Source organism: Anticarsia gemmatalis, chromosome 11, assembly GCF_050436995.1.
Source record: "Anticarsia gemmatalis isolate Benzon Research Colony breed Stoneville strain chromosome 11, ilAntGemm2 primary, whole genome shotgun sequence".
In the NCBI taxonomy this organism is placed as follows: domain Eukaryota; kingdom Metazoa; phylum Arthropoda; class Insecta; order Lepidoptera; family Erebidae; genus Anticarsia; species Anticarsia gemmatalis.
The window spans coordinates 7,660,598-7,681,075 of NC_134755.1; the positions used below are offsets into that span (position 1 = coordinate 7,660,598).

The 20,478-nt window shown below is 34.0% G+C and overlaps 6 protein-coding genes across 7 annotated transcripts; 3 read left to right on the forward strand and 3 right to left on the reverse strand.

The window, feature by feature from the left end:
* Positions 1-179: 179 nt before the first annotated feature.
* LOC142976792 (protein N-lysine methyltransferase METTL21D-like) lies at positions 180-1,602 on the reverse strand. The gene is made up of 3 exons (XM_076120361.1): positions 1,130-1,602; positions 852-1,044; positions 180-762 (listed from the first exon to the last, which is right to left on the reverse strand). Exons 1-3 carry the CDS (start codon positions 1,384-1,386, stop codon positions 532-534), a joined length of 681 nt encoding a protein of 226 aa, XP_075976476.1. The 5' UTR covers positions 1,387-1,602; the 3' UTR covers positions 180-531.
* A 378-nt stretch (positions 1,603-1,980) lies between these two features.
* On the forward strand, positions 1,981-4,491 carry LOC142976791 (ATPase H(+)-transporting accessory protein 2-like). The gene is made up of 8 exons (XM_076120360.1): positions 1,981-2,133; positions 2,209-2,339; positions 2,468-2,566; positions 2,643-2,786; positions 2,877-3,023; positions 3,177-3,306; positions 3,445-3,596; positions 3,706-4,491. The coding sequence occupies exons 1-8, from the start codon at positions 2,082-2,084 to the stop codon at positions 3,877-3,879; spliced, it is 1,029 nt and encodes a 342-aa protein (XP_075976475.1). The 5' UTR covers positions 1,981-2,081; the 3' UTR covers positions 3,880-4,491.
* Positions 4,492-6,995: 2,504 nt separating this feature from the next.
* LOC142976814 (uncharacterized) lies at positions 6,996-8,030 on the forward strand (the record flags this gene model as incomplete). Its single annotated transcript, XM_076120382.1, has 2 exons — positions 6,996-7,196; positions 7,728-8,030. Coding segments are annotated over 2 exons (378 nt in total), but the record flags the coding sequence as incomplete, so codon positions are not given.
* A 64-nt stretch (positions 8,031-8,094) lies between these two features.
* On the reverse strand, positions 8,095-13,026 carry stck (LIM zinc finger domain containing stck). Of its 2 annotated transcripts, XM_076120104.1 has the most exons (9): positions 12,887-13,026; positions 12,650-12,708; positions 11,936-12,049; positions 11,459-11,571; positions 10,909-11,101; positions 10,223-10,364; positions 9,797-9,913; positions 9,550-9,691; positions 8,095-9,367 (listed from the first exon to the last, which is right to left on the reverse strand). In XM_076120104.1, exons 2-9 carry the CDS (start codon positions 12,655-12,657, stop codon positions 9,177-9,179), a joined length of 1,020 nt encoding a protein of 339 aa, XP_075976219.1. In that variant the 5' UTR covers positions 12,658-12,708; positions 12,887-13,026; the 3' UTR covers positions 8,095-9,176. The 2 variants fall into 2 exon arrangements, with proteins under 2 accessions (XP_075976219.1, XP_075976220.1); XM_076120105.1 differs by lacking the exon at positions 12,650-12,708 and having other exon boundaries at positions 12,887-13,020.
* A 530-nt stretch (positions 13,027-13,556) lies between these two features.
* On the forward strand, positions 13,557-15,311 carry LOC142976521 (uncharacterized). Its single transcript, XM_076119934.1, has one exon. It carries the CDS (start codon positions 13,697-13,699, stop codon positions 15,050-15,052), a length of 1,356 nt encoding a protein of 451 aa, XP_075976049.1. The 5' UTR covers positions 13,557-13,696; the 3' UTR covers positions 15,053-15,311.
* Positions 15,305-19,418, reverse strand: wda (will decrease acetylation). Its single transcript, XM_076119933.1, has 12 exons — positions 19,194-19,418; positions 18,958-19,112; positions 18,473-18,847; positions 18,191-18,338; positions 18,024-18,102; positions 17,808-17,946; positions 17,345-17,524; positions 16,910-17,062; positions 16,587-16,734; positions 16,142-16,310; positions 15,666-15,897; positions 15,305-15,440 (listed from the first exon to the last, which is right to left on the reverse strand). The coding sequence occupies exons 1-12, from the start codon at positions 19,272-19,274 to the stop codon at positions 15,329-15,331; spliced, it is 1,971 nt and encodes a 656-aa protein (XP_075976048.1). The 5' UTR covers positions 19,275-19,418; the 3' UTR covers positions 15,305-15,328.
* Positions 19,419-20,478: the final 1,060 nt, after the last annotated feature.

The following is a 20,478-nucleotide window of genomic DNA, read 5'->3' on the forward strand; positions in this document are numbered from 1 at the left end:
TTTACAGGAATTCATTTTCGCTCTATAATCCTTCAGTTACCTGACCAGCTCATTATAAATATAGTAATTTGTAGGTATTAAATTAATTGTTTCATTAGCTATTCAAAAACTGTCTCATCCTGGCTAGAACACACCGAATTACCGTTAACCCTAAGTAAAGGTATAATAATAAGTCAAAATAAGGTAAATATTTTTATTAACTACTAATCAAGTATATTAAACAAGCTATAAAAAGAAAACTTTTAAACTCTATTCTAAAATTGAAGCATGATTAACAGTCTTAAGATAAAAATATAGCTACTCATATAATTCAAAGCTATTCTTTAAATTCAACTAATCCATTTGCAATGGTTAAAGTTTGTACATTATTTTGTTGCTTAGTCTTAACAATATTACCTCTAACTCCTAATAAAATATAAACAAGTCTTTGCCCATTCTCATCCAAAATAAAATATCTTCAAAAAGCTGAACATGTAACTTGGTAAAATAGTTTTTAACATGATGTTGATACTACACTATAATAATAAAGTTTTATTTTTTATTAATTCTAAGCAGGACTATGTCAGGGCTCCTGTAATTTGAATGTTGTTCTTCCTCAGGGATTCTCTCCACTTCAAATTTGTCAATTAGTTTTTCATAAAATGAAGTCCAGAGATTTTTTTGTATATCAGAATCCCTCAATTCTTGAGTTAAATATATAACAGGTTTCTTTGCTGATGTTTTATTTAAATTGTTAAGTGTTTCAAATAGGGAATCAACTGCCTGAAATTTTAACAAGATTATAAAACCAAGGCACATTATAGAAATATAAACAATATGAATTAATGTTTCCTATAATGATATGTAGGTACCTCTTCATAGTAAATGCAATCAGCTAAGACAACCATATCAAATTCTTCATCAAGCAGAGAACTATTGTCTCCCCAGATTAATGACTCAGCAATTGCATATCCACCCATACTGCCTATTTTTGCCTTATTTTCGTTGATGTTTAATCTTAACAAAGGCAAAGATTCCGGCAAGTCTGTTAGAGTTACTTGTGCACTAAAAATGTTAAAACGGGTATATCATCATTATGTAATGTTATATAGTAAGTACTGCTTATTAACACTTATATTTATTAACATACCCCAAAGTAGCTGCGGTTAAGCCAACTACCCCTAGTCCAGAACCAAGTTCTAAAACTTTTATTCCACTTAGAAAATCAGATTTATGATGACACATGGTCTCTAAATATTTAGCAAGAACCAAAGATGCATCCCATACTACGCAATTCACGTCTCCCTCCATTTTTTGATATATTTTCAATGTTTTCAAACATACTTCAATATCGATTTCTCTGGGAAAAAGATCATTAGTTTGTGCACTTGACTTTCTGTAAGACATTTTTGACTCATAAACTTAACAATTCCTGTATTCAGTTGATTAGACAGTTCATATCACTTGAAAATAAGTATTCGCTAAACTAAAATGTTATAATATTAAACATATAACTAAAAATAATAATAAATTCCTGTAAAACGTAAATGCACCATGACGAAAATGACACGATGTTTATATTGATGAAGTGACTGACAGTTAACAGTTTACTGTCAAAATTGGGCATAACAAGGTCAAGGTCATGTGGTATCGATTGACGACATAATAGTGATGTACATTATTATTTTGCGAGAGAGACTACAAAATTAAACATCTTAAAATTGCGGAGTAGATTAGAAATAAATAGGTAGGTACCTACTTCTTAATGCAGGTACCTGTTTGTTTCCACAATAACTACCATAAAAAATACCGCACAAAAATCTTTCTGTGTAGGTACTAACATATTTAATAGAAGTAAAGGGGTTTCTTTTCGGAATTAAATCACAGTTCGACATTATTTTTGCGTCTAAGATACAAGCGTTACAAAGAAATTAATGATTCCTTTCACGTTTTATTTTCAGTTAGAGCGAAATACGAAAAACGTCTACGTCCCCCAACAATAAGGTCATACTTTTTTAGTCTTTGGTAGGTTGGTCACTATTTTTCGTTATGGCAAGACTTTAATCATATGACTGACAGTCATTCGCTTATTTCCGAACAAAATGGCTGTGACCATGGCTCTATTTTGGGTTTCTCTTGTTTTATCAGTAATTGGTAAGTTTATATTCTGTAAATACTATGTATGTAGGCAGTATAAGCGTTATGTTACTTAATAATTTATAATTTTAGGCTCTAATGCGGATGGAGAGTTCAGCGTTCTTCATAGCCCAGACTCCCTAAAATTTTCGGGATCAAGCATAGCGGAGGAGAGCTGGCTAAAAGAGGTTTTCTCTGCTGCTCTTGGACTATCGGTTGAAGAGGTATGTAACTCACTATGAATTAAAAGGGAATGTATAAGGTTAAGGCGATTTTTTCCTTCTTTACTCATGTGAGAACTCATACACCCTTATCATAGTCTCATCGAAAATGAAAATGTTGTTAATTTCAGAACTCACAATGGGACGGCTTGTATGTTTCTGACCCTTTTAAAACCCCTGAGGCGGTAGTAGAGGTCTTGGTTGATGGTGTTCCAAGTCTCGGAGGATCAGTAAGTGCCTGTGCAACAATAAAGTTTATATTTTTCCAAGATACATAATGTAATCACACTACTATTATAATTCCAGGCTGCTTTGAAATCTAAGTCATTCCCGCTGAAGGATGATGAGTATGAACCCCACACCTACAATGAAATCAAACACAGGATCCACCAGCGATTCACTGCTGGTGGCAACAAACTTGTTAATGTCAAGCTGTCTGATCCTGAACAGGTATAGTCAATACTCAATAATCTAATATTTAATAAATTCATTAAAATAAATGAAATCATTTTGCAATGCTATTGATATTCCTTTTTTTAGCTGACAACACCTAACTTCGTCAGTGTCTTTGGTGAGATTAAGGTTCCTAAAGTGCCTAAGCAGTCTCTTCAACACTTGAAGTTCTCAGTGGAGGAAGACCACCAGTTCCTGAGAGAGCTTGAAACATTGAAAGCCATCACTGAGAGAGTATGATTGAATATTTTTATTATTTTGATTATCTTGTTCAAATTTTCAAATTAAATGCTCAGTATGCAGTTTCTTATGCCATTTGATTATTATAGAGTTCTTTTACTCAAATCATCATTAGTATCAAATTTTGAGTATCATGTTAATTTACAGGTTCAGGCTGGTGTGGTTAAAGCAGACAACATCATCGATTTCTTCTCCTTCCGTTTTAGCAGTCTCCATGCTCTGTCTGACTACCATGGTTCAAGCTCCCTTCAAACCAAAGAAGCTAAGAAACTGCTTGGTAAGTATAAAAAAAAATAATTTTCAAACAATTAATTAATTTTTTATTCACTATGTAAACAAAGTGAAGTTATATTTAATTTGTTATCACACTAATGACGAATTTTCTTTTTGTTCATTATCATTTATAATCTTATAGGTGAGGCTCTCCAAGAAATGAGCAATGCTTTTGTGAAAGCTTATGATGATGCTGTCCTTGTGACTGCTGTTGTGACCGACATCGCTCACACTCGTCGTCGTTCTATTCGTGCTGTGAATGAAACACCCACTACCACCACAGAGTCTGAAGTGGTAAGCACATCATCAAACAACTTGTTTAATGATTTTTAAACTTCGGTAGAAATATATTTTTTTATTGCCTAATAATATGTAACATGAAACCTTTTTCCAACATTTTCAGAGTGATGATGAGTATGATGCAGACTACCCAGCCATCTTCAACATCCTACTTTGGTTCGGAGTGGTGTTTGTATTCACCCTGGTATCTATTGTGTATGCCATCATGGACATGGACCCCGGCAGGGACTCCATCATCTACAGAATGACCAGCACTAGGATGAAGAAAGATAACTAAGTTCATAACTCTCTTAAGAACTTAGATGAGTGTTTAAAAAAGTTCTTATTGCAGTATTGTATTATAAAATCCTGATTTATCAACATCATAAGGAACACTACAGAATAAAATGAGATTTGTTCCACAATAACAAATTCTGTGATAAACAGAACTTACTTGTTTGCGTCATTCTGTGTAACATGAGTAATGTAAAATAGTGTTATTTTAGTTGTAAAGTAAATCATTTGTTAAATCTAAAAGGATTGTTATTTATTTACGAAATAATATATACATATATATTAGCACAGTTGGCTTTAGCTGAAATTGTAGAAATATGAGTCAATGTTGCACCAGTTATCAAGAAAAAAAAAATACAGTGAATCTATTTAATTGATGTTCATGCTACTATTTAAATACAAATTGCTTTATCAGTGTGAATATGTTCGGAAATAAGACATTCGAATTGTTATATACTTAATGTGTGGATTCTTACTTTAGATCATTAGATCACCACCATCTATCTACATAATTTCATAGTAAGGTTAATGTCTGCTGCGAACGATACGTACGTTTAGTGAATGCGTGTGTTCTATTCTATTCTTTCTGTAAATAAAAAGCTGATACATTAAATTATTCAAAGATGTTTCCATTTAATATTCTTTTTTCTGTATGTTGCAGTATTACAATGTAGTGAGTTACCGTTATATAAATGGAAATAAAATACATTCCCTGTCTAAATAATGCATTTATTTATTTGGTTTGTTAAAAGTTTTTTCCTATACACTTTTATTATTTTTTATTCTCGCTACCCTGTAGGTACATCTAAAAAATAGGTAATAGTTGGTAATAGTAAACAATATGTTTGTTAATATACCTACTTACTTGTAACAAGAAATATATACTACTATATTCATCATACTGCAGCAGAAAAAGTTAAGTATTCCCATCCTGTGTAATGTCAGTAATGTCAAATAACAAGATAGCAAAAGTTCTGTAATTCTAAGGACATGGCTTTATTTTGGAGTTTGGTGGTTATTTCTATAGTTGGTAAGTTATTTTCCAATGTCCAATGCATTGTTCTTAGAACTGACAAATTATCGGGTCCAATTTTAGATTAGAGTGAGACCTACTATAAATTACTAATTATAACATTATTGCATTAAATATATTTACATGCCTGCCTCCTTTTGGATTTCGCAATAGGAGTTACTGGGACTGTATCAATACTTATAATAAATCGAAGAAATGGTTATGTTCTGTATTTAACTAGATAGGTATTCTTTCTACTCATCAGAGATAAGTTCCTACACTTATTCATAAGTAGTGGGTAGGATGTCTTATCGCTGACAGCTAGGTTTATCTGTAGATGCTTCTATCGTATAAGTATTGTGTAAATATTCAAGGTTCGAATGCCGCCGGAGAATTCAGCATATTGTATAGCCCGGATTCACTTAAATTCATGGAATCTAGCAGGATCTTGGAAAGTCTTCTGAAAGAAGTTATTTCAGCTTGTCTTGGACTGTCTGTCGATGAGGTACCTTCAAATATCTGAACTCTATGCTAGAGAAATGTTAGTGCAAAACAATGCTCCTAATGTTAATTACTACTAACAGTTAATAAGTAGACGTATTACCCACCTCACTACTATACTACCTATCTTCTTTAAGAGTCGCTCAGAGGTCTTAGGTTCGATTCTGAGGTCAATCCAAAAAAAAACTCTTGAGTTATTATTATGTACTACCTAACTAAGTACTTACTTTGAATCTCGCTAGTCAGATCGATCAAGCATCGTAGCGGTCTATGAGAATGACAGAAAACGTAGAGGGTTTGCCTGCATATTGGCCTCCGCAGGTTACTTGCAGCTGGCTTTTATTATTCTTGACATTGTACGTTCATTACAGAATACTGAATGGAAAGGTTTGTATATCACTGACCCGTTTAGCACCCCTGAAGCCGTTGTGGGAGTGTATATTGATGGAGTCTCCAGTCTTGACCAGGATGTAAGTGTTCTTGCTTTCGGGTACGTTGTACGTAGGTATGTAGGTACCGTTTTAGAGTAACGTTGAAACTGTACCACTGTAGATTAAAAATATATATTTCACTGAATCTTTATATTACGAAAAAGTCTGTCTCAAATTTTATAGGGTGAATTTAATATACAATCATTCCCATTGATTGTTGATGAGTACGAGCCGAAAATCTATGAAGCTGTAAGACATCGAATAAAACAAAAAACGAATGGTGGAAACAAACTAGTGAATATAAAACTGTCTGATTCTAGTGAGGTAAATACCTAACAATTATTCAGTCCGCCTATAACACTATAGTCCAGCAGCTTAGTAGAGAGTCTTGTACACAGAATTATTAATTTATTATATCTAGATAAATCGTGTATTACAAGGCTCTCTTAGTTGTCGTTGAAGGATTTTATCCAATTTTGAAATATGACCTACAGTTTACATTCTTCGGCAAGTCTGTTGACCACTCCACATTTTTGGACCTAAACTTAACCTGCACTAAGGAGGTCTAGACTCACCTCCTTATTAAAAAAATACATCTTTATTTAATTTTGTATTTACGAAAGTACTTACTCCCAAGTTTCTGCATAGATTACCCCTTTATTTAACAGTTGACAACACACAATGTGGCGAATATATTCGGTGAAATTAAAGTTGCGAAAGTCTCCAAGCGCCCTCTGCTACATTTGAAGTATTCGATTGAGGAAGATTATCAGTTCCTGAATGAAGTTGAAGTTTTAAAAGCTATTATTGAGAAGGTTTTTATTATACTTATATTTTTTTCCTACAGGCTTTAATATGTGCATTATATAGCGATAGGTCATACGTGTAGCTAGAACTAGGCAGTTATAGTAGGTAAGTGAGTTCACTTCCTGTAACGTTAACGAAAGACGCTTGGTGAAACTGCGGGTATTGATAAGTGTTTTTAAATATTTTTCAGGTTAGATCCGGTGCAATTATTCCTGATCACATAATTGACCTCTACAACTTCCGGTTCCGCAGTCTTCATGCCTTATCAGATTTCCACGGACCTAACTCCTCTCAAACTAAAGAGGGGAAAAGGATTTTGGGCAAGAAACTTTCCATTGCTTTTAAATTTTAATTATGTTGTAGTTTTAATTAGTTAAGCTACGAAAAATTCATATATTTGTAGGCGAGGCTCTCCAGCAATTGAGTAAGGCTTTTGTTAAAGCATATGAAGGATCTGTGCTAGTGACTGCTGTCGTCACCGACGTTGCTCATACGCGTCGAGCTGCCCGTTCTCCCGACGATGAAGATGAGGCGCCCCCAGAAGATGAGGAACCCCCGCCTGATGCGACCGTAAGAATTGCGTGTTTTATTATTTATAAAGAACGAAGTATAACCTCCTACACATACCCGCAGACCCATTGACGCAGCCGGCTTGATGTCTTAATTTTAAAAGAATCAGTAGCGCGATTTTCTTCGTATGATGCGGGACGGTACTATAGAATATCTAGAGTTTGTCATTTAAAATGAATTGCAAAATTTGTTCCTTCTACAGCGGCCGCTAGAGGCGCTGTTCAGATTTTCATACGATCGGTAGTTAGTTGTTGATAGTGGTATAAAATCGTGGTATAGGTCGGCATCTCTGATACGTAGACTCCATTATGTATATACCTACCTACATTATACTCACGGTTTTTCTTGAAAATATGCAGAAAAGATTTAGTACTCCAAAATTAGCTTCGTCTAACCTTTCCCTCATTACGGGGGCTACCCTTGCCCGGCAGTGGAACATTAATTAGTTGAATATTTTTTTATATTACATTTATATAAATCTTGCATCTTATTCCTATTGTACATGTAACCTTGCTTTCTTGTTAATTTCAGCCACCAGGCGATGACTTCGACGCGAACTTTGCCGCTGTGTTCAACCTTATGCTTTGGTTCGGCATAGCGTACTGCTTCAGCCTTATAGCCATTGTGTACACTTTGATGGACATGGACCCCGGCAGGGACTCTATCATTTATAGAATGACTAGTATTAGGATGAAGAAGGAAAACTGAATATGAGGAATTAGGTAGGTAGGTACTACTAGCTTTATTTATAGTTTATCTTAATTGAAACTCAGTACGCGTAATTATTTAAAATATGTTTTTTGCAATAATATTGATAGATTGATGTTCAGTATGTTAAGCCGGAAGGAGTTTGTGGCTATTTAATTATTTTAAATAAAATAACATAATATGTATTAGAAATTAGTTTTATTTCATCAGTACCTACTCGGTAGTTAATCTAAATATTAAATAAACATTTTATTCTTATACGTTTATAGTTTATCTTAAAAATAATAATATTAAAAGCATTATAATATAAAACTTGTTCATAATTTAAATTTAACTTATGTACTGTAAAAACATTTTTTTAGTTCATAATAATTATTAATTAATATTTAGGCACGTTAATAGTTCATACAAAGAAGGCTATATACGACATTAAATAATGTTGCCATATGCGTATGTTTATAAACATAATAATAATATTATACTAGGTATAGTTTTAAGACGCGTTATAATTTTTAAGGCACTAAGTTATAGTAACTTTGTCGTTAACATACAAAATTTTATTGCACGAGCAAGTAAATAATCGTGTAATAACTAGTCTATATAAAACATACATAATAATAAGGCAGTTTTCTTTAAAGATTTCTCTGGAATATAACTTTTATCAGTTACAACCTCGTCACACTTAGAAAATCGCTAAGATTTTTTATATTATACTCAATATACTGTGACGTACACGGAAGAGATAAACATGAATATATTTTTATTGACAGATCTAGATAAGTTTGACGTAAAGCATTTTACGTCCGAGTTTGCGCTGCGTAAGCTGGACATAGACAATTAAAACATAGGTTGCATTATTAAAAAAATACTAATACAAAATTCAAGGGCTTTCGTAAAAGAGGCATTGTGCATTGTAACAAGCCCTTTTACACAATCAAAAAATTTACGTGAATACAATCCTGGCTATATGGACAAGCTGATGTACCATAGTTTATTTAGTTTGTGTACTTATAACAATCTGCATTTATAAAAATGTCTTATTTAGTGAACAATCTTGTGTTAATCAAATTATAATAAGAACAATTCAAATAGAAATACGTTTAAGTGTCAAAGTAACCTATTTCGAACAAATTTTGTGTTTGTACTTTATTACACTTGTACTGTCCCAAGGTTAGGCAAAAGTATGTTAGGTTTGCTTCTTTTTAAATTTACAAGAACGTCAGAGAAATATGATCGTCTACTAAATAAGATACGAAAGAAAAACCTGTCTGTTTAGCGTCGGATGGTGTAGTGATGCGCACGACGCAGTCTACGACGTAGCTCTGCAGGGAACTTCTCGTAGCAGCGGCGACACGCGGGCCTCTCGTCGTACTCGTAGAACTTGCTACGCGTGCTCAGCGCCGCGTCACACACCGAACAGGCGAAGTGGTGCACGCACCATGCTTTGTTCAGCGCCGTGAACACTGTCATGCGAACATACATTTGTTAATGTATCTTAAATCGTGTGCAATGTTAATTATCATTAATGTAATGTTGCGATTTATCGTGGGTGAATTATTTGGTAGGATTTACCAAGATTATAATAATTCAATATTTCATAATCATAAAATGATATAAAAAGTGGTAATAATTTCAAAAATCTTACCGTCACCGGCGATAACTTGGTTGCACACATAGCAGAGGTTGCCGAACAGTTGATGGTAATGTTGTTCGCAGTACGCAAGACCCTTCTTCTCGTAATGGCGATGGCCATGGAATGGTTTCTCGCATTTGGCACATACGAAGTGCTGTAAAAAAATAAAACTGTCAACAATTGCCATCAAAGTTTACTCAATTAAAAACGATAACTGACCAATAAAATGTAGGTACTCGTTTAATCACAAATGTCATACCTCAACATGCCAGTGTTTGCCGAGGGCAGTAACAATCCTCTCCTCGATAGGGCGGCGACAAGCTCCGCAAATGGGGATACCCATTTTATCATGGCAACGAAGGCAGAACAAGTTATTCTGAAACAAAAATCGTGTGAACCAAACTTCATCAATGGACGACCGACGCAAATCGACGTGCATATGTGTATACGCAAAACGTACACGTGTAAACCTGTTTTATAACTGAACATTCTCATTACGTGAATGTGGGTGCAGTTTAAAGAGATTATGATGTTTGGCCCGCGTGACACACACACATATTTAGGTACAGGTAACTTTACCAATAATTACAGCAAGTTCTAGGTTTCTCACTTGTCCTAATAGACTTTCTCATTCTCAGCTTAATTTAAAAAAAAATCTAATAAAAATGAGTGAGTGAATACTTACGACATCATTGGCAGCATATCCGGGACGATGCTTGACCTCTCGAGCCGTGTGGTCGAGCTCCACGCCGCAAGTGGCGCACGTGAAGTGGTACCCGTGGTACACCTCGCCGCGGTAACGCAGCGGCTCACCGTCGATCACGCCACTGGTAAACGCAAGCATTTATTTATAACTTTTTACACAAATTTTATTGAACACATTAGCTGAACCAAATTTTAAGGAGAATTCAGATATAAGAAGTACCCGTCTAGACCTAAATCTTACGGAAGTACAGACTGTTTCACGCTAGTCCTAAAATTTCCGTGCCCCTTCAACGTTTTTGAAGATGCCAGAGGATATTTTTTAACCATTGATACCCAGCACCCACAAATTTAGTAAATACTAGCTGACCCGCGCAACTTCGCTTGCGTCACGTAAGAGAGAATGGGTCATATTTTTTCCCGCTTTTGTAACATTTTTCGTTACTACTCCGCTCCTAATAGTCGTAGCGTGATGATATATAGCCTATAGCCTTCCTCGATAAATGGGCTATCTAACAGTGAAATAATTTTTCAAATCGGACCAGTAGTTCCTGAGATTAGCGCGTTCAAACAAACAAACAAACAAACAAACAAACAAACAAACTCTTCAGCTTTATAATATTAGTAAGTATAGATTAGTATAGATGTAATGAATCAGAGAATACTTACTGGCATTTATGGCACATGTAGTTAAGCAATCCATCGGCCTTGATGCGAGCATTGCAAGTATGACACAGAGCGCGGCCACCATTCTTAATGAAGCCAGCATCAGCCAGCTCCACATTACACTCTTCACAACGGAAGCAGGCTGGATGCCAGTTCGCATTCATCGCCTTGATCACGCGGCCGATAACAAATTCGCCTAGAAATTACAATAGACCATGACTTTTTGCGGTTTTTTAATATTTTTGGATTTAATGATACTTCAATGCACATACTGAACATGTCAGACGAAAAATAACGATGACGTGTTAAGTGCGTCATGATTTAGGAATGCCGAATGAATCTACTTACTCATAGATTTACTGATTTTTACAATAGTTATTAAGTTTAATTACATTTATATTGATCAAGTATTCAGCATTTTGCAAGAAGTAGCATTAAAATGTTCTTATTTTAATTTAAGGAAAAATTAGCAATATATCCAACAATGTATTAATTGTCAAATGTAAAGAGATAAAGCACATAAGGTAAAAATTAGTAGTATAGAATTAAATACCGCATTTTCCGCAGCACGGCGCAAACAATACTTGGAAGTCACGTTCACAATACTTGCGGCCTTCAAACTCATAGAATATACCTTCTGGGAATACCCGAAAACATTGTGCGCATCTGTAAAAATAGTCAGAGAATGTCATGACAACTGGTGCATATTAAAATTTATGTTCAAATTAAGTCGATGCATATTTTAGTCTAATTATCAAATAATTATTAGGACACATAAGATCATAATAATGTGGCTCTGTACCTGACCATAATTTTTGGATCAGTAACTATTGAGAAGATATAAAATACATTAAACACAGCACTTTAACTTTATGAACAAATTGCCTGCTTTCTTTCTGGTCTAACAAAATCTGCACTGGTGGACAAGAATTGAAATAAAAATGCCAACCAACCACATGTTTTCTATTTTGCCCAGTATGTTGGCAATAAAAGGGTGATATTATAATATGCATAAAATTTCAATACTTACACAAAACAATTAGTATGCCAAAGTTCTCCGTTAGAGTTCACGATCTTTTCATTGGCTTCAAAGCCATCACCACAACGGGTGCAGAACATGTTATCAAGGGACATACTTGCAATTCTGTAAATAATACATAGAATTATCACTATTTACTAATTAATAAGTAAGTGAATTAATTGTTTGTGTAGATAAATTTTTGAGTGTTGTTATTTCAAATGTAACTGAATGTACTAATTGAGTATTATTATTTGTATGAAATACCAGGTTAACAATATCCTATTATCCTGTATTTTGTTAAAACTAGAATTTTGAAGTAAACTTGCTATTGTTCTGGTTTAGTATTAAGTTATTAAAGCATAGCTTTGAGTAGATTGATATCACTAAATTGCTATTCTAAATAGGTAATTACTCTAATTATAAATGACTTCAAAATATGCCATGATCAACTCCTTCTAGTAAAAATACTGCAGTATTTGATATATGACTAATTAACAACTAGTTAGAACCTTGAGCAGATGAAATCAGCATTACACTTAGCTCTTATTAATATGGTTAATAAATATAGCCCTAAAATGAATTAGACATGTACTATATTAGATTAAATGAATAGTGCTTTTTTATGGCATAATATTCGTTTATGCATATGAAGGTGCCTGTTATGAGTATGAGCAATCTGTACAAGTAGGTTAAACCACTCCCACGATTGCAGATGTTTCTTACCCTGGCATTTTTCACTTCATATGTTTACTAACATGAATAGTACGTGTCTTCGTATCTTTCTGTCAAAAAGAAGATTACTATTGAACTCAAAACTTTATAAATAAAGCGTAAAGTACCAAAGAACTCATAATTTCCTGTTATGGGTACTCTTGGTGGTACAAAATAGGAATGATGTAATGGTGTCCAAAATAGAATTTATACACAATTTAAAACAGGAATAAATTAATGTTTACTTACCGATTACGCTGCGCGGTAGACACTTTTAAACCTAACTATCTGTTTATAAGCACTTATTCGATTATATTTCACGATTTGTAATACACTGAACTGATAAACTCTACAATGTTCACTGTTCACTACCTGTCATTTAAAGTGACAAATAACAATCTGTTTGACAATTTGACATTATGTGGATGAATGATGAATTGATTTTTGGGCTATATGCAACTTAGTTTAATGGGCTACTTTATGCTTGAATCTATACTAATATTATAAAGCTGAAGAGTTTGTTTATTTGATTGTTTGTTTGAATGCGCTAATCTCGGGAACTACCGGTCCGATTTGAAAAATTATTTCAGTGTTAGATAGCCCATTTATCGAGGAAGGTTATAGGCTATATATCATCACGCTACCACCAATAGGAGCAGAGTACAAGTGTAAAATGTTACAAAAACGGGGAAAATTTTGACCCACTCTCTTTTGTGACGCAAGCGAAGTTGCGCGGGTCAGCTAGTAAATTGTGATAAGTCAAAATGCCAAAAAAATGTTTCTGTTCGGAGAACAAAACTGGTATTTTTAAAGTACTGGTTTTTCTTAGGCTTATTTTCCTGAAATAAATTCAAGTAAGTAGGTATATCTGAATAATATATCAATTTACATCGTTATGTAAACTGTGCACCACTGATTTTTACAACAGAATGTCAAAAGACTGTTAACTGGAAGGCTGTCGCCTGTCAGTGTCAAAACAAAAGTGTCTGAAAGAAAAAGTGCGCCAACCGCCGGAAAGAAATGAATAAATTGCTGCGTTGAAGATAATTTATTAATAAAATGGATACGGATACGTTCAAGAACAACTTAAAAACATTGAAGGAATTAATATTAGATGAACAGAAGTTAGTAACTTATATTTCTCTTAGCAGAGAATTATGTATTCATGTCAATGAAGCGAAATCGTTGTTAAAACATATCATACAAGATTTAAGAAATTCACAGCCAAAAACTGATATATATGTCTGTTATGTGATATCAGGCTTACTGGATAATAACAGCGCGTGCACTACAGTCTGCACAGAAGCAGACAAAGAAGAGTTAAGGAAAACTTTAAAAATCATATTTTACGAACATGTTTACAGTGTGAGTCGAGGTGTTCAGTCCGTAGATAACGTTGCTTTTACAGCGATCAATAAGTTTGAGGATTTTCCGCTATGTACAGGGCTTATTAAAGCTAATTCATGTGTTAAGAGGACAGATGATGAAATAGGAAACTTAAAATCTAGTAGCCATCATGCTATCACTAATGAGTCAAAACCTCCTGTTTCGATTAAGAAGAATACCACCGAGAAGAAAAAAGAGCTAGTAGCTAATGGCACTGAAGATGTTAAAAAAATTACTCAAGTAAAATCAGAACCAATCATAAAATCGAAAACACCATCTCCGAAAAAGGATACATCTTCAAATAATACCAATGCAAGTATTAAAAAGAATGGCACCAAGACTGCACCAAAAAGTATAGCAGGGTTCTTTAACAAAACTAATGGTGATACTAAAGCTAAGAATACTAAAGCAAAAGAAGAAAAAGAGTTTAAAACTGAAACTAAAGTGGAGAAAGAGGTTAAAATCAAAGAAGAACCATCAACAGTGGTGAATGACAAACCAATCAAAGTTGAAAAAGATGAATCAGTCAATAAAACAAAGGATAAATCTACAAACAATGCTCTCAAGCAAATAAAGAAAAACGCCAAAGTGGATAAGAAACGTAAGAGGGTCTTACATGTGTCAGATAGTGAGAGTGATACAGAGGCAAATGATCCATTTGCTGACGATAATAAGATGGCTGTTGATGACCCCGAATCTGACGATGAAATACCACCCACACCAACAGTGAATACTGTTAAAATAACCTCGGGTATAGTCAATCCTAAGAAAAGAAGGAAACTAGTTGATAAAACCTATACTGATGAGGATGGATTTATTTTAACTAAGAAGGAAGAAGTGTATGAGAGCTGTTCTGATAATGAAGAGGAGAAGCCTATTGTAAAGCAGGAGAAGGAGAATATTAAACAGGTGACTCAGGTTAAAGTAGAAACTTCACCAAAAGAGAATGGCAAAGCCAAAAAGAAAAAAGTATCACCTCCACAAAAAGGAAAGCAACCTACAATGACCAACTTTTTCAAGCGTAAATAACTTCATAGATGTTGGTATAAGTGCCCTTAACATAATCATGGAATCCTAATATGGTTACAGAAGTCTGTTGTCAATCAATTGATACCATTTTCTAGTGTGCAGGGACATCTGCTTGATTTCTTTTTAATAATGTGGAATTTATTTTAGTTATTATGATGTTGTAGAATGCAGTAAAATGTTATTATGTTTAGTAAAATAAAACACTTTTTTCATGTTTTTATTTATTGTACATTCTTAAAATAAATGTCTGCACACTGTCTGTATTGTTTTTTTGAGCTATCTCTTAGTGCCTATAGCCACAACCCAGTCTGGATGTACTTGCACATCCACTAAGTAGGAACACTTTGTATTGAAAGTTGATTGTTGGACTTCTGGATTGGATAATAGTCTGAAAAATAAAAATATATTGTCATTTTTACATATGGAATATTCACGGAATCAGCACAGTATAACAACTTCTACATTATTTAGTCACCTAATACTTATCAGCACTGAGCAGTTGCAATGCAATATTTTCCTTGATAAGGAATTAATTACTTTATAAATGATATCAAAACCATTTCATGGAACTGCAGTTAGGTATTATAGTATCATTATATTAGTATTTACTTACTTGCTCTTAGAGCTACTATCCCACACAACTTTGACAATGCCATCCATGCCTGCAGAGCATAAGAGAGAATTGTCGGCAGAGGGATCACTGGGATCTGAGTAAACCCTATTAGTCAAGCTAGGCTTGCCGACATCAGACCAATCTAATGCCGTAACTTTTCCGTGGTGGCCGCGGTACTCGTGGATACAAGTACCCGCTGCTAAATCCCACACTTTTATTTTCTTGTCATCACCTGTAAATGATATGAAACAGAATAAATAATAAAAAATAAACTAGCAGTAGCCAGATTCTAATATGCATTGCATCATAGATAAAACTTGACCTATAGTAACTATTTATTAATCTGTGCTAGAACTGAATAAAAAATGAGTTTGATAATATTATATTAATGCTTAATCCTAATTTAATTTCCAATCTTTGAATAACACTGGTGATTTTGTTAAATCGCTAATTTATAAAAGGCGAAAGATTATTACCAGCACTGGCTAAATAAGACCCTGATGGTGAGAATGAGAGCGTTCTCAGGACACCGCGATGTCCGACCAAAAGACGCACTAAGCGTGCATCAGACACCATCCACAAACGTACAGTACGATCTGCTCCTCCAGTTGCAATATACACTTCATTTGGATGAAATTTTACACACTGAAAGAAAAAAAAAAAAATATTATTTCATTATCATACTATCCGCACCAAAGAGAAATTAAATAAAATTGCGTCTATCAAAATGCTACTAATATGATAAATGGGGTAACATGTGAAGATTTTATGTATACGCCTACATTTATAACTCTACAAAACACAAATACCTAGTTTATAAACTAGATTAGGACATAGGATACTTGTGAACCATGGAATCGACGAAATCGCAAGAAGAAACTAGTAATATAATAATAATTAGTATAAGCTTTTGTTACTCACTGTGACATCAGACATATGACCAGCAAATACTCTGACTGGGAAAGTTCTACTCAATGACCATAACTTGGCAGTTCTGTCGTGAGAACCGGTGACGACAAACAGACCACTTTTAGACACATCCATGCACCAGATGGGATAATTATGACCTCTGAAAACAATAAAGTGTAGGTACTTGTTTTATCAAGTGTATAAAGATCAATGCATTTATAATCTTCATTTTGGACATAATTCTTAAAAAGTTTAATACATTTTTATTTTCATATATTGTCATACTATACAAACTTAGGATTCAATAACATATTAATTAGTTTAGTTTTAAGTACCTGTATATGGCTGCGCATGAATAATCAGTCAGCCTCCATGCTCTCATAGTATTATCATGTGATGCTGATACCACTATCTCTTCTCTTGGAAGTACATTAACAGCTTGCACTGGTCCTCCATGCCCTCTCAAGGGTACTCCTGTTCCTATTTGCCTAAAAAAAAATTGTCAACAATGTAAATGAATAACATCTCCAAAATCCAAATAGCATAATTGTTCATACAAAATGGTAAAAGCACTTTTGGCTCTTATTTTTAAGTCACATGTAGTATACCAGTATTTTTAACAGCCTGTAAGGGACAATGCTACTTAACACCAAAACTGGTAATAGTGGTAAAAGCAGAGGAAATATGTCTCCTTATTCTCTAAGAAATAAGCATTCCCTATTTGTTGTGGAAAAAAGCCAAGAAATAATTTAAAATATTCTGTAACTTACAAAGTATTATCATCTGGTAATGGATCATGAGGTACATAACAAGCCAGTTCAATTTCCGAAATATTGCGATTGACTAGTCTGTTGACATTATTCTGGCCAAGATCCCACAGTATTATTTCTGAATTACTAAATCCTCCACATAATATATTACAATACTGATCAGTTTTCGCACACACCAAGCTAAAACAAAAAGTTGTGAAGTTAATACAAGAGTAATTTAGAAAAAAGCTTAAAACTATGTTAAGGGGATAGTAGGCATTATCAGCTTCTACAAGGAAAAGGATACTTCTGCATTTGTTTTCCTCCACATTGTCAGAAATTATGCTTTGGCATGCTGCAAGGCCTTTAGAGATGTGGAGGAGCCTCAAAGCATGCCTAGCCATAGTTTTTAACACTGTGTGCCTATAAGGATGTAGAACAAGCCTTCTCCTTGCTGTCAAATAGGCAGAGTGATTTTTCTTACTGTGCATCAGGAGCAGCTATTTTGTACAATTTTAGCGGCGCCGTTGACTCTCTCACACCTCTTATTGCTTCTTGAAGATCCTGTAGATCTTTATCAATACCTTGATATTCTGCATGGCCATTGCATTCAGCAAAAATATCTGCAAGAAAATCAAAATATAATATAAAAAATCCCACATGTTACATAGATATTTTTTTAATTGAAAATTTTTCTTACCATTTGTGTCAGTATTTTTTTCTCCTGAGGTAGTTAATGTTACATTTATTTCATCATCCATTTCTTCTTCGTCATCATCCTGTAGGGAAATTAGAGAGAAACCTTCAATATTGATCAGAAACGCATTTCATTCTTTAAGATGAAATAGAAAAAAATTGAATACTTACAGCATTCTTTTTGTTAGGGTCATTATTAATATCAATATGAAACCATGTTTGCAGTACTTGTATAAGAAGCACATGACCATGTTTAGCCAAATATGCTTTTAACATATTGAGAGCATCTTGAGATAAATTTATATCATATTTACATGACCTGAAAAGGTGTACAATGGTTACATTAATATAGGTTCTTTAAATTTAATTTATTCAATCATATAGGTATATATTATGTCAATAAGTAAATATTAACATAGTTAAAAATCTTATAAATAACTTTGCAAAACAAACCTGAAAGCAGCTATAGAAGGCCTAGTTTCAACTTCCTGTAAGGTATATATTGAACCAATATCATCAAGTATTTGGTTCATGTAATCCTTTTCCGGAGTTTCATTGTCTATAGTTCCATTCTGTAGTGAATTGAACAACTGCTCTAAGCTATTGGGCCTGTACAGAGCTGATGGAAGGTTCCCATCAATAGGTTGATGGTATGACAAGTCTTTCTGAGGTAGTGTCGCTGAATGTCTTTTGAGAAACATCTGAGCAGGCCCCCCTTGACCTCCTCGCAACATCTCTAAGTACAAGTGACAGAGCAAAGGACACAATAAGCCCAGTAACTCGTTTCGCACTTTTTCATTCTTAATGTCTTTAATGAAATTTACCAGCCTGAAAGAAATGGTGCATCATTATTTAATCTACAAGTATACACCCAAACACTGCTTGCTGGAATTAGTTTAATTGGTAATAGTTGTATTAAATAATACCAAATAACCTACTTTGAATACTGTACGTCATACTGTCCAGAATCATTATTGATGCACGAAAATAAAATTGAATTAGCTCGACTCGCCTCACATTGAACTATGGTAGCGACAGCCATTTGTTCGGCACTTCTGCTTAGATTATTACTATTGCTGAATATGTCAATATCCTGAAATAATAAATACCACAAATAAATTCACTTGCTCTAAGCTTGTTCCGCAGAAAATGATTTAATTTATAAAATACTCACAGGATAGTTTCGCCGCTCTAAGTAGGAAGTGACCGCAGCTTTAATTGCATCATTTCTAGTAGTCTTTTTCATTAAAGACATCAGATTTCAAACAAGATTTATAATGAAATAACTAAAATAAGATAAATAAACGTTCAAAGTAGACAACAATTCGTAACACAAGCACAACACAACAACACAGATTTAATATTTTATTTGTCAAAACTGTCAATTTGTCATGACAGACACTCTGCTCTTTGCGGCCACTTTTTGTCCATAGACTAGGCCGGATCAACAATGGGTGCAACTGTTTAGAAATAGACAATTTTAGGGATTTCCTAAAAAGTCTTCAGAAACAGTGAGAGACATTTGTTTGGAATTAGTCAATAATTACTCTGGACTTCATTACTGGTACAGTTTCTGGTGCTCTTTGCTTGATTTTCCTCGAAACTTTTGATTGAGCCACCTAAAGAGTTACACATTTTTGCTATGTTAACTGAATAAAGAGCCTTTGACTGGGGGCCCCAGGGCATGGTCAACCTTTGTCCGCACTCTAACCAGTAACCAATAGTATTATCATCAGAGGTGAATAATATGCAGGTTGTAGGTTTATATACATACAAATGTAATTAAATGTGAATAGAGACATAATTTATGTAATAGGTAAGTCTTCGTCTCAAGAGCATAGTGTAGGTACCTTTGAGCCAAATGGTTATAATGATGTTAGCTAATAAGGAAGTTCAAATTAGTGACATGTGTTATTTAAAAAATGAGAGAACTACATAATAACATGAGTATATTACGCTACATAGTTCTATTTGTAACCACATTGGTCAGATAGCAACATAATTTAATATTTCTATTACAAATGTCATACTCAGTCTACAAGCCTTTGTTATCCATCGACCATCTACCTCGCTGATAGGAATAACTCTGTCATGATTGACGGTAGTGTGGGTTTTACGCAGTTTATACAGAGTGAAAAAAAAATTTGGTAAAGAAAAGATATCAAAGTACAACTCAAATTAAACTGTAGGTTTATACCTAAGGTAATAATGCGAAAGCCTGAATGTTACACCTTCACGTCTACCAATAAAATAATCATTATGAAATTTAGCGTGGTGATAATTAGACGAAAGATCTCATGTGAAAGATCATGATGTCTCCCTATACTAAAATTTTGATATCTTGAGAATGTGGTAAGGCAAGTTATTCTAGTACATACTTATAAAGTTCCTCTCGTTGGCTTATAAGTACACTAGCTGACCCGTGCAACTTCGCTTGCGTCACTTAAGATAATCATAAT

Excerpts from the sequence above, each read along its gene's own strand:
- LOC142976521 (XM_076119934.1), top strand. The coding sequence starts at position 13,697 with ATGGATACGGATACGTTCAAGAACAACTTAAAAACATTGAAGGAATTA.
- wda (XM_076119933.1), bottom strand. The coding sequence starts at position 19,274 with ATGTCTTTAATGAAAAAGACTACTAGAAATGATGCAATTAAAGCTGCG. Across the intron at positions 16,735-16,909 it reads TCATGCGCAGCCATATACAG|AGGTCATAATTATCCCATCT; the intron begins GTACTTAAAACT and ends TATTGTTTTCAG. Across the intron at positions 15,441-15,665 it reads GATAGTAGCTCTAAGAGCAA|ACTATTATCCAATCCAGAAG; the intron begins GTAAGTAAATAC and ends TTTATTTTTCAG.
- LOC142976792 (XM_076120361.1), bottom strand. The coding sequence starts at position 1,386 with ATGTCTTACAGAAAGTCAAGTGCACAAACTAATGATCTTTTTCCCAGA. Across the intron at positions 1,045-1,129 it reads TTAACCGCAGCTACTTTGGG|TGCACAAGTAACTCTAACAG; the intron begins GTATGTTAATAA and ends TAACATTTTTAG. Across the intron at positions 763-851 it reads ATTGCATTTACTATGAAGAG|GCAGTTGATTCCCTATTTGA; the intron begins GTACCTACATAT and ends TTAAAATTTCAG.
- LOC142976791 (XM_076120360.1), top strand. The coding sequence starts at position 2,082 with ATGGCTGTGACCATGGCTCTATTTTGGGTTTCTCTTGTTTTATCAGTA. Across the intron at positions 2,340-2,467 it reads TTGGACTATCGGTTGAAGAG|AACTCACAATGGGACGGCTT; the intron begins GTATGTAACTCA and ends TGTTAATTTCAG. Across the intron at positions 2,787-2,876 it reads AGCTGTCTGATCCTGAACAG|CTGACAACACCTAACTTCGT; the intron begins GTATAGTCAATA and ends TCCTTTTTTTAG.
- stck (XM_076120104.1), bottom strand. Across the intron at positions 9,692-9,796 it reads GCAAACACTGGCATGTTGAG|CACTTCGTATGTGCCAAATG; the intron begins GTATGACATTTG and ends ATTTTTTTACAG. Across the intron at positions 9,368-9,549 it reads CCAAGTTATCGCCGGTGACG|TGTTCACGGCGCTGAACAAA; the intron begins GTAAGATTTTTG and ends TTCGCATGACAG.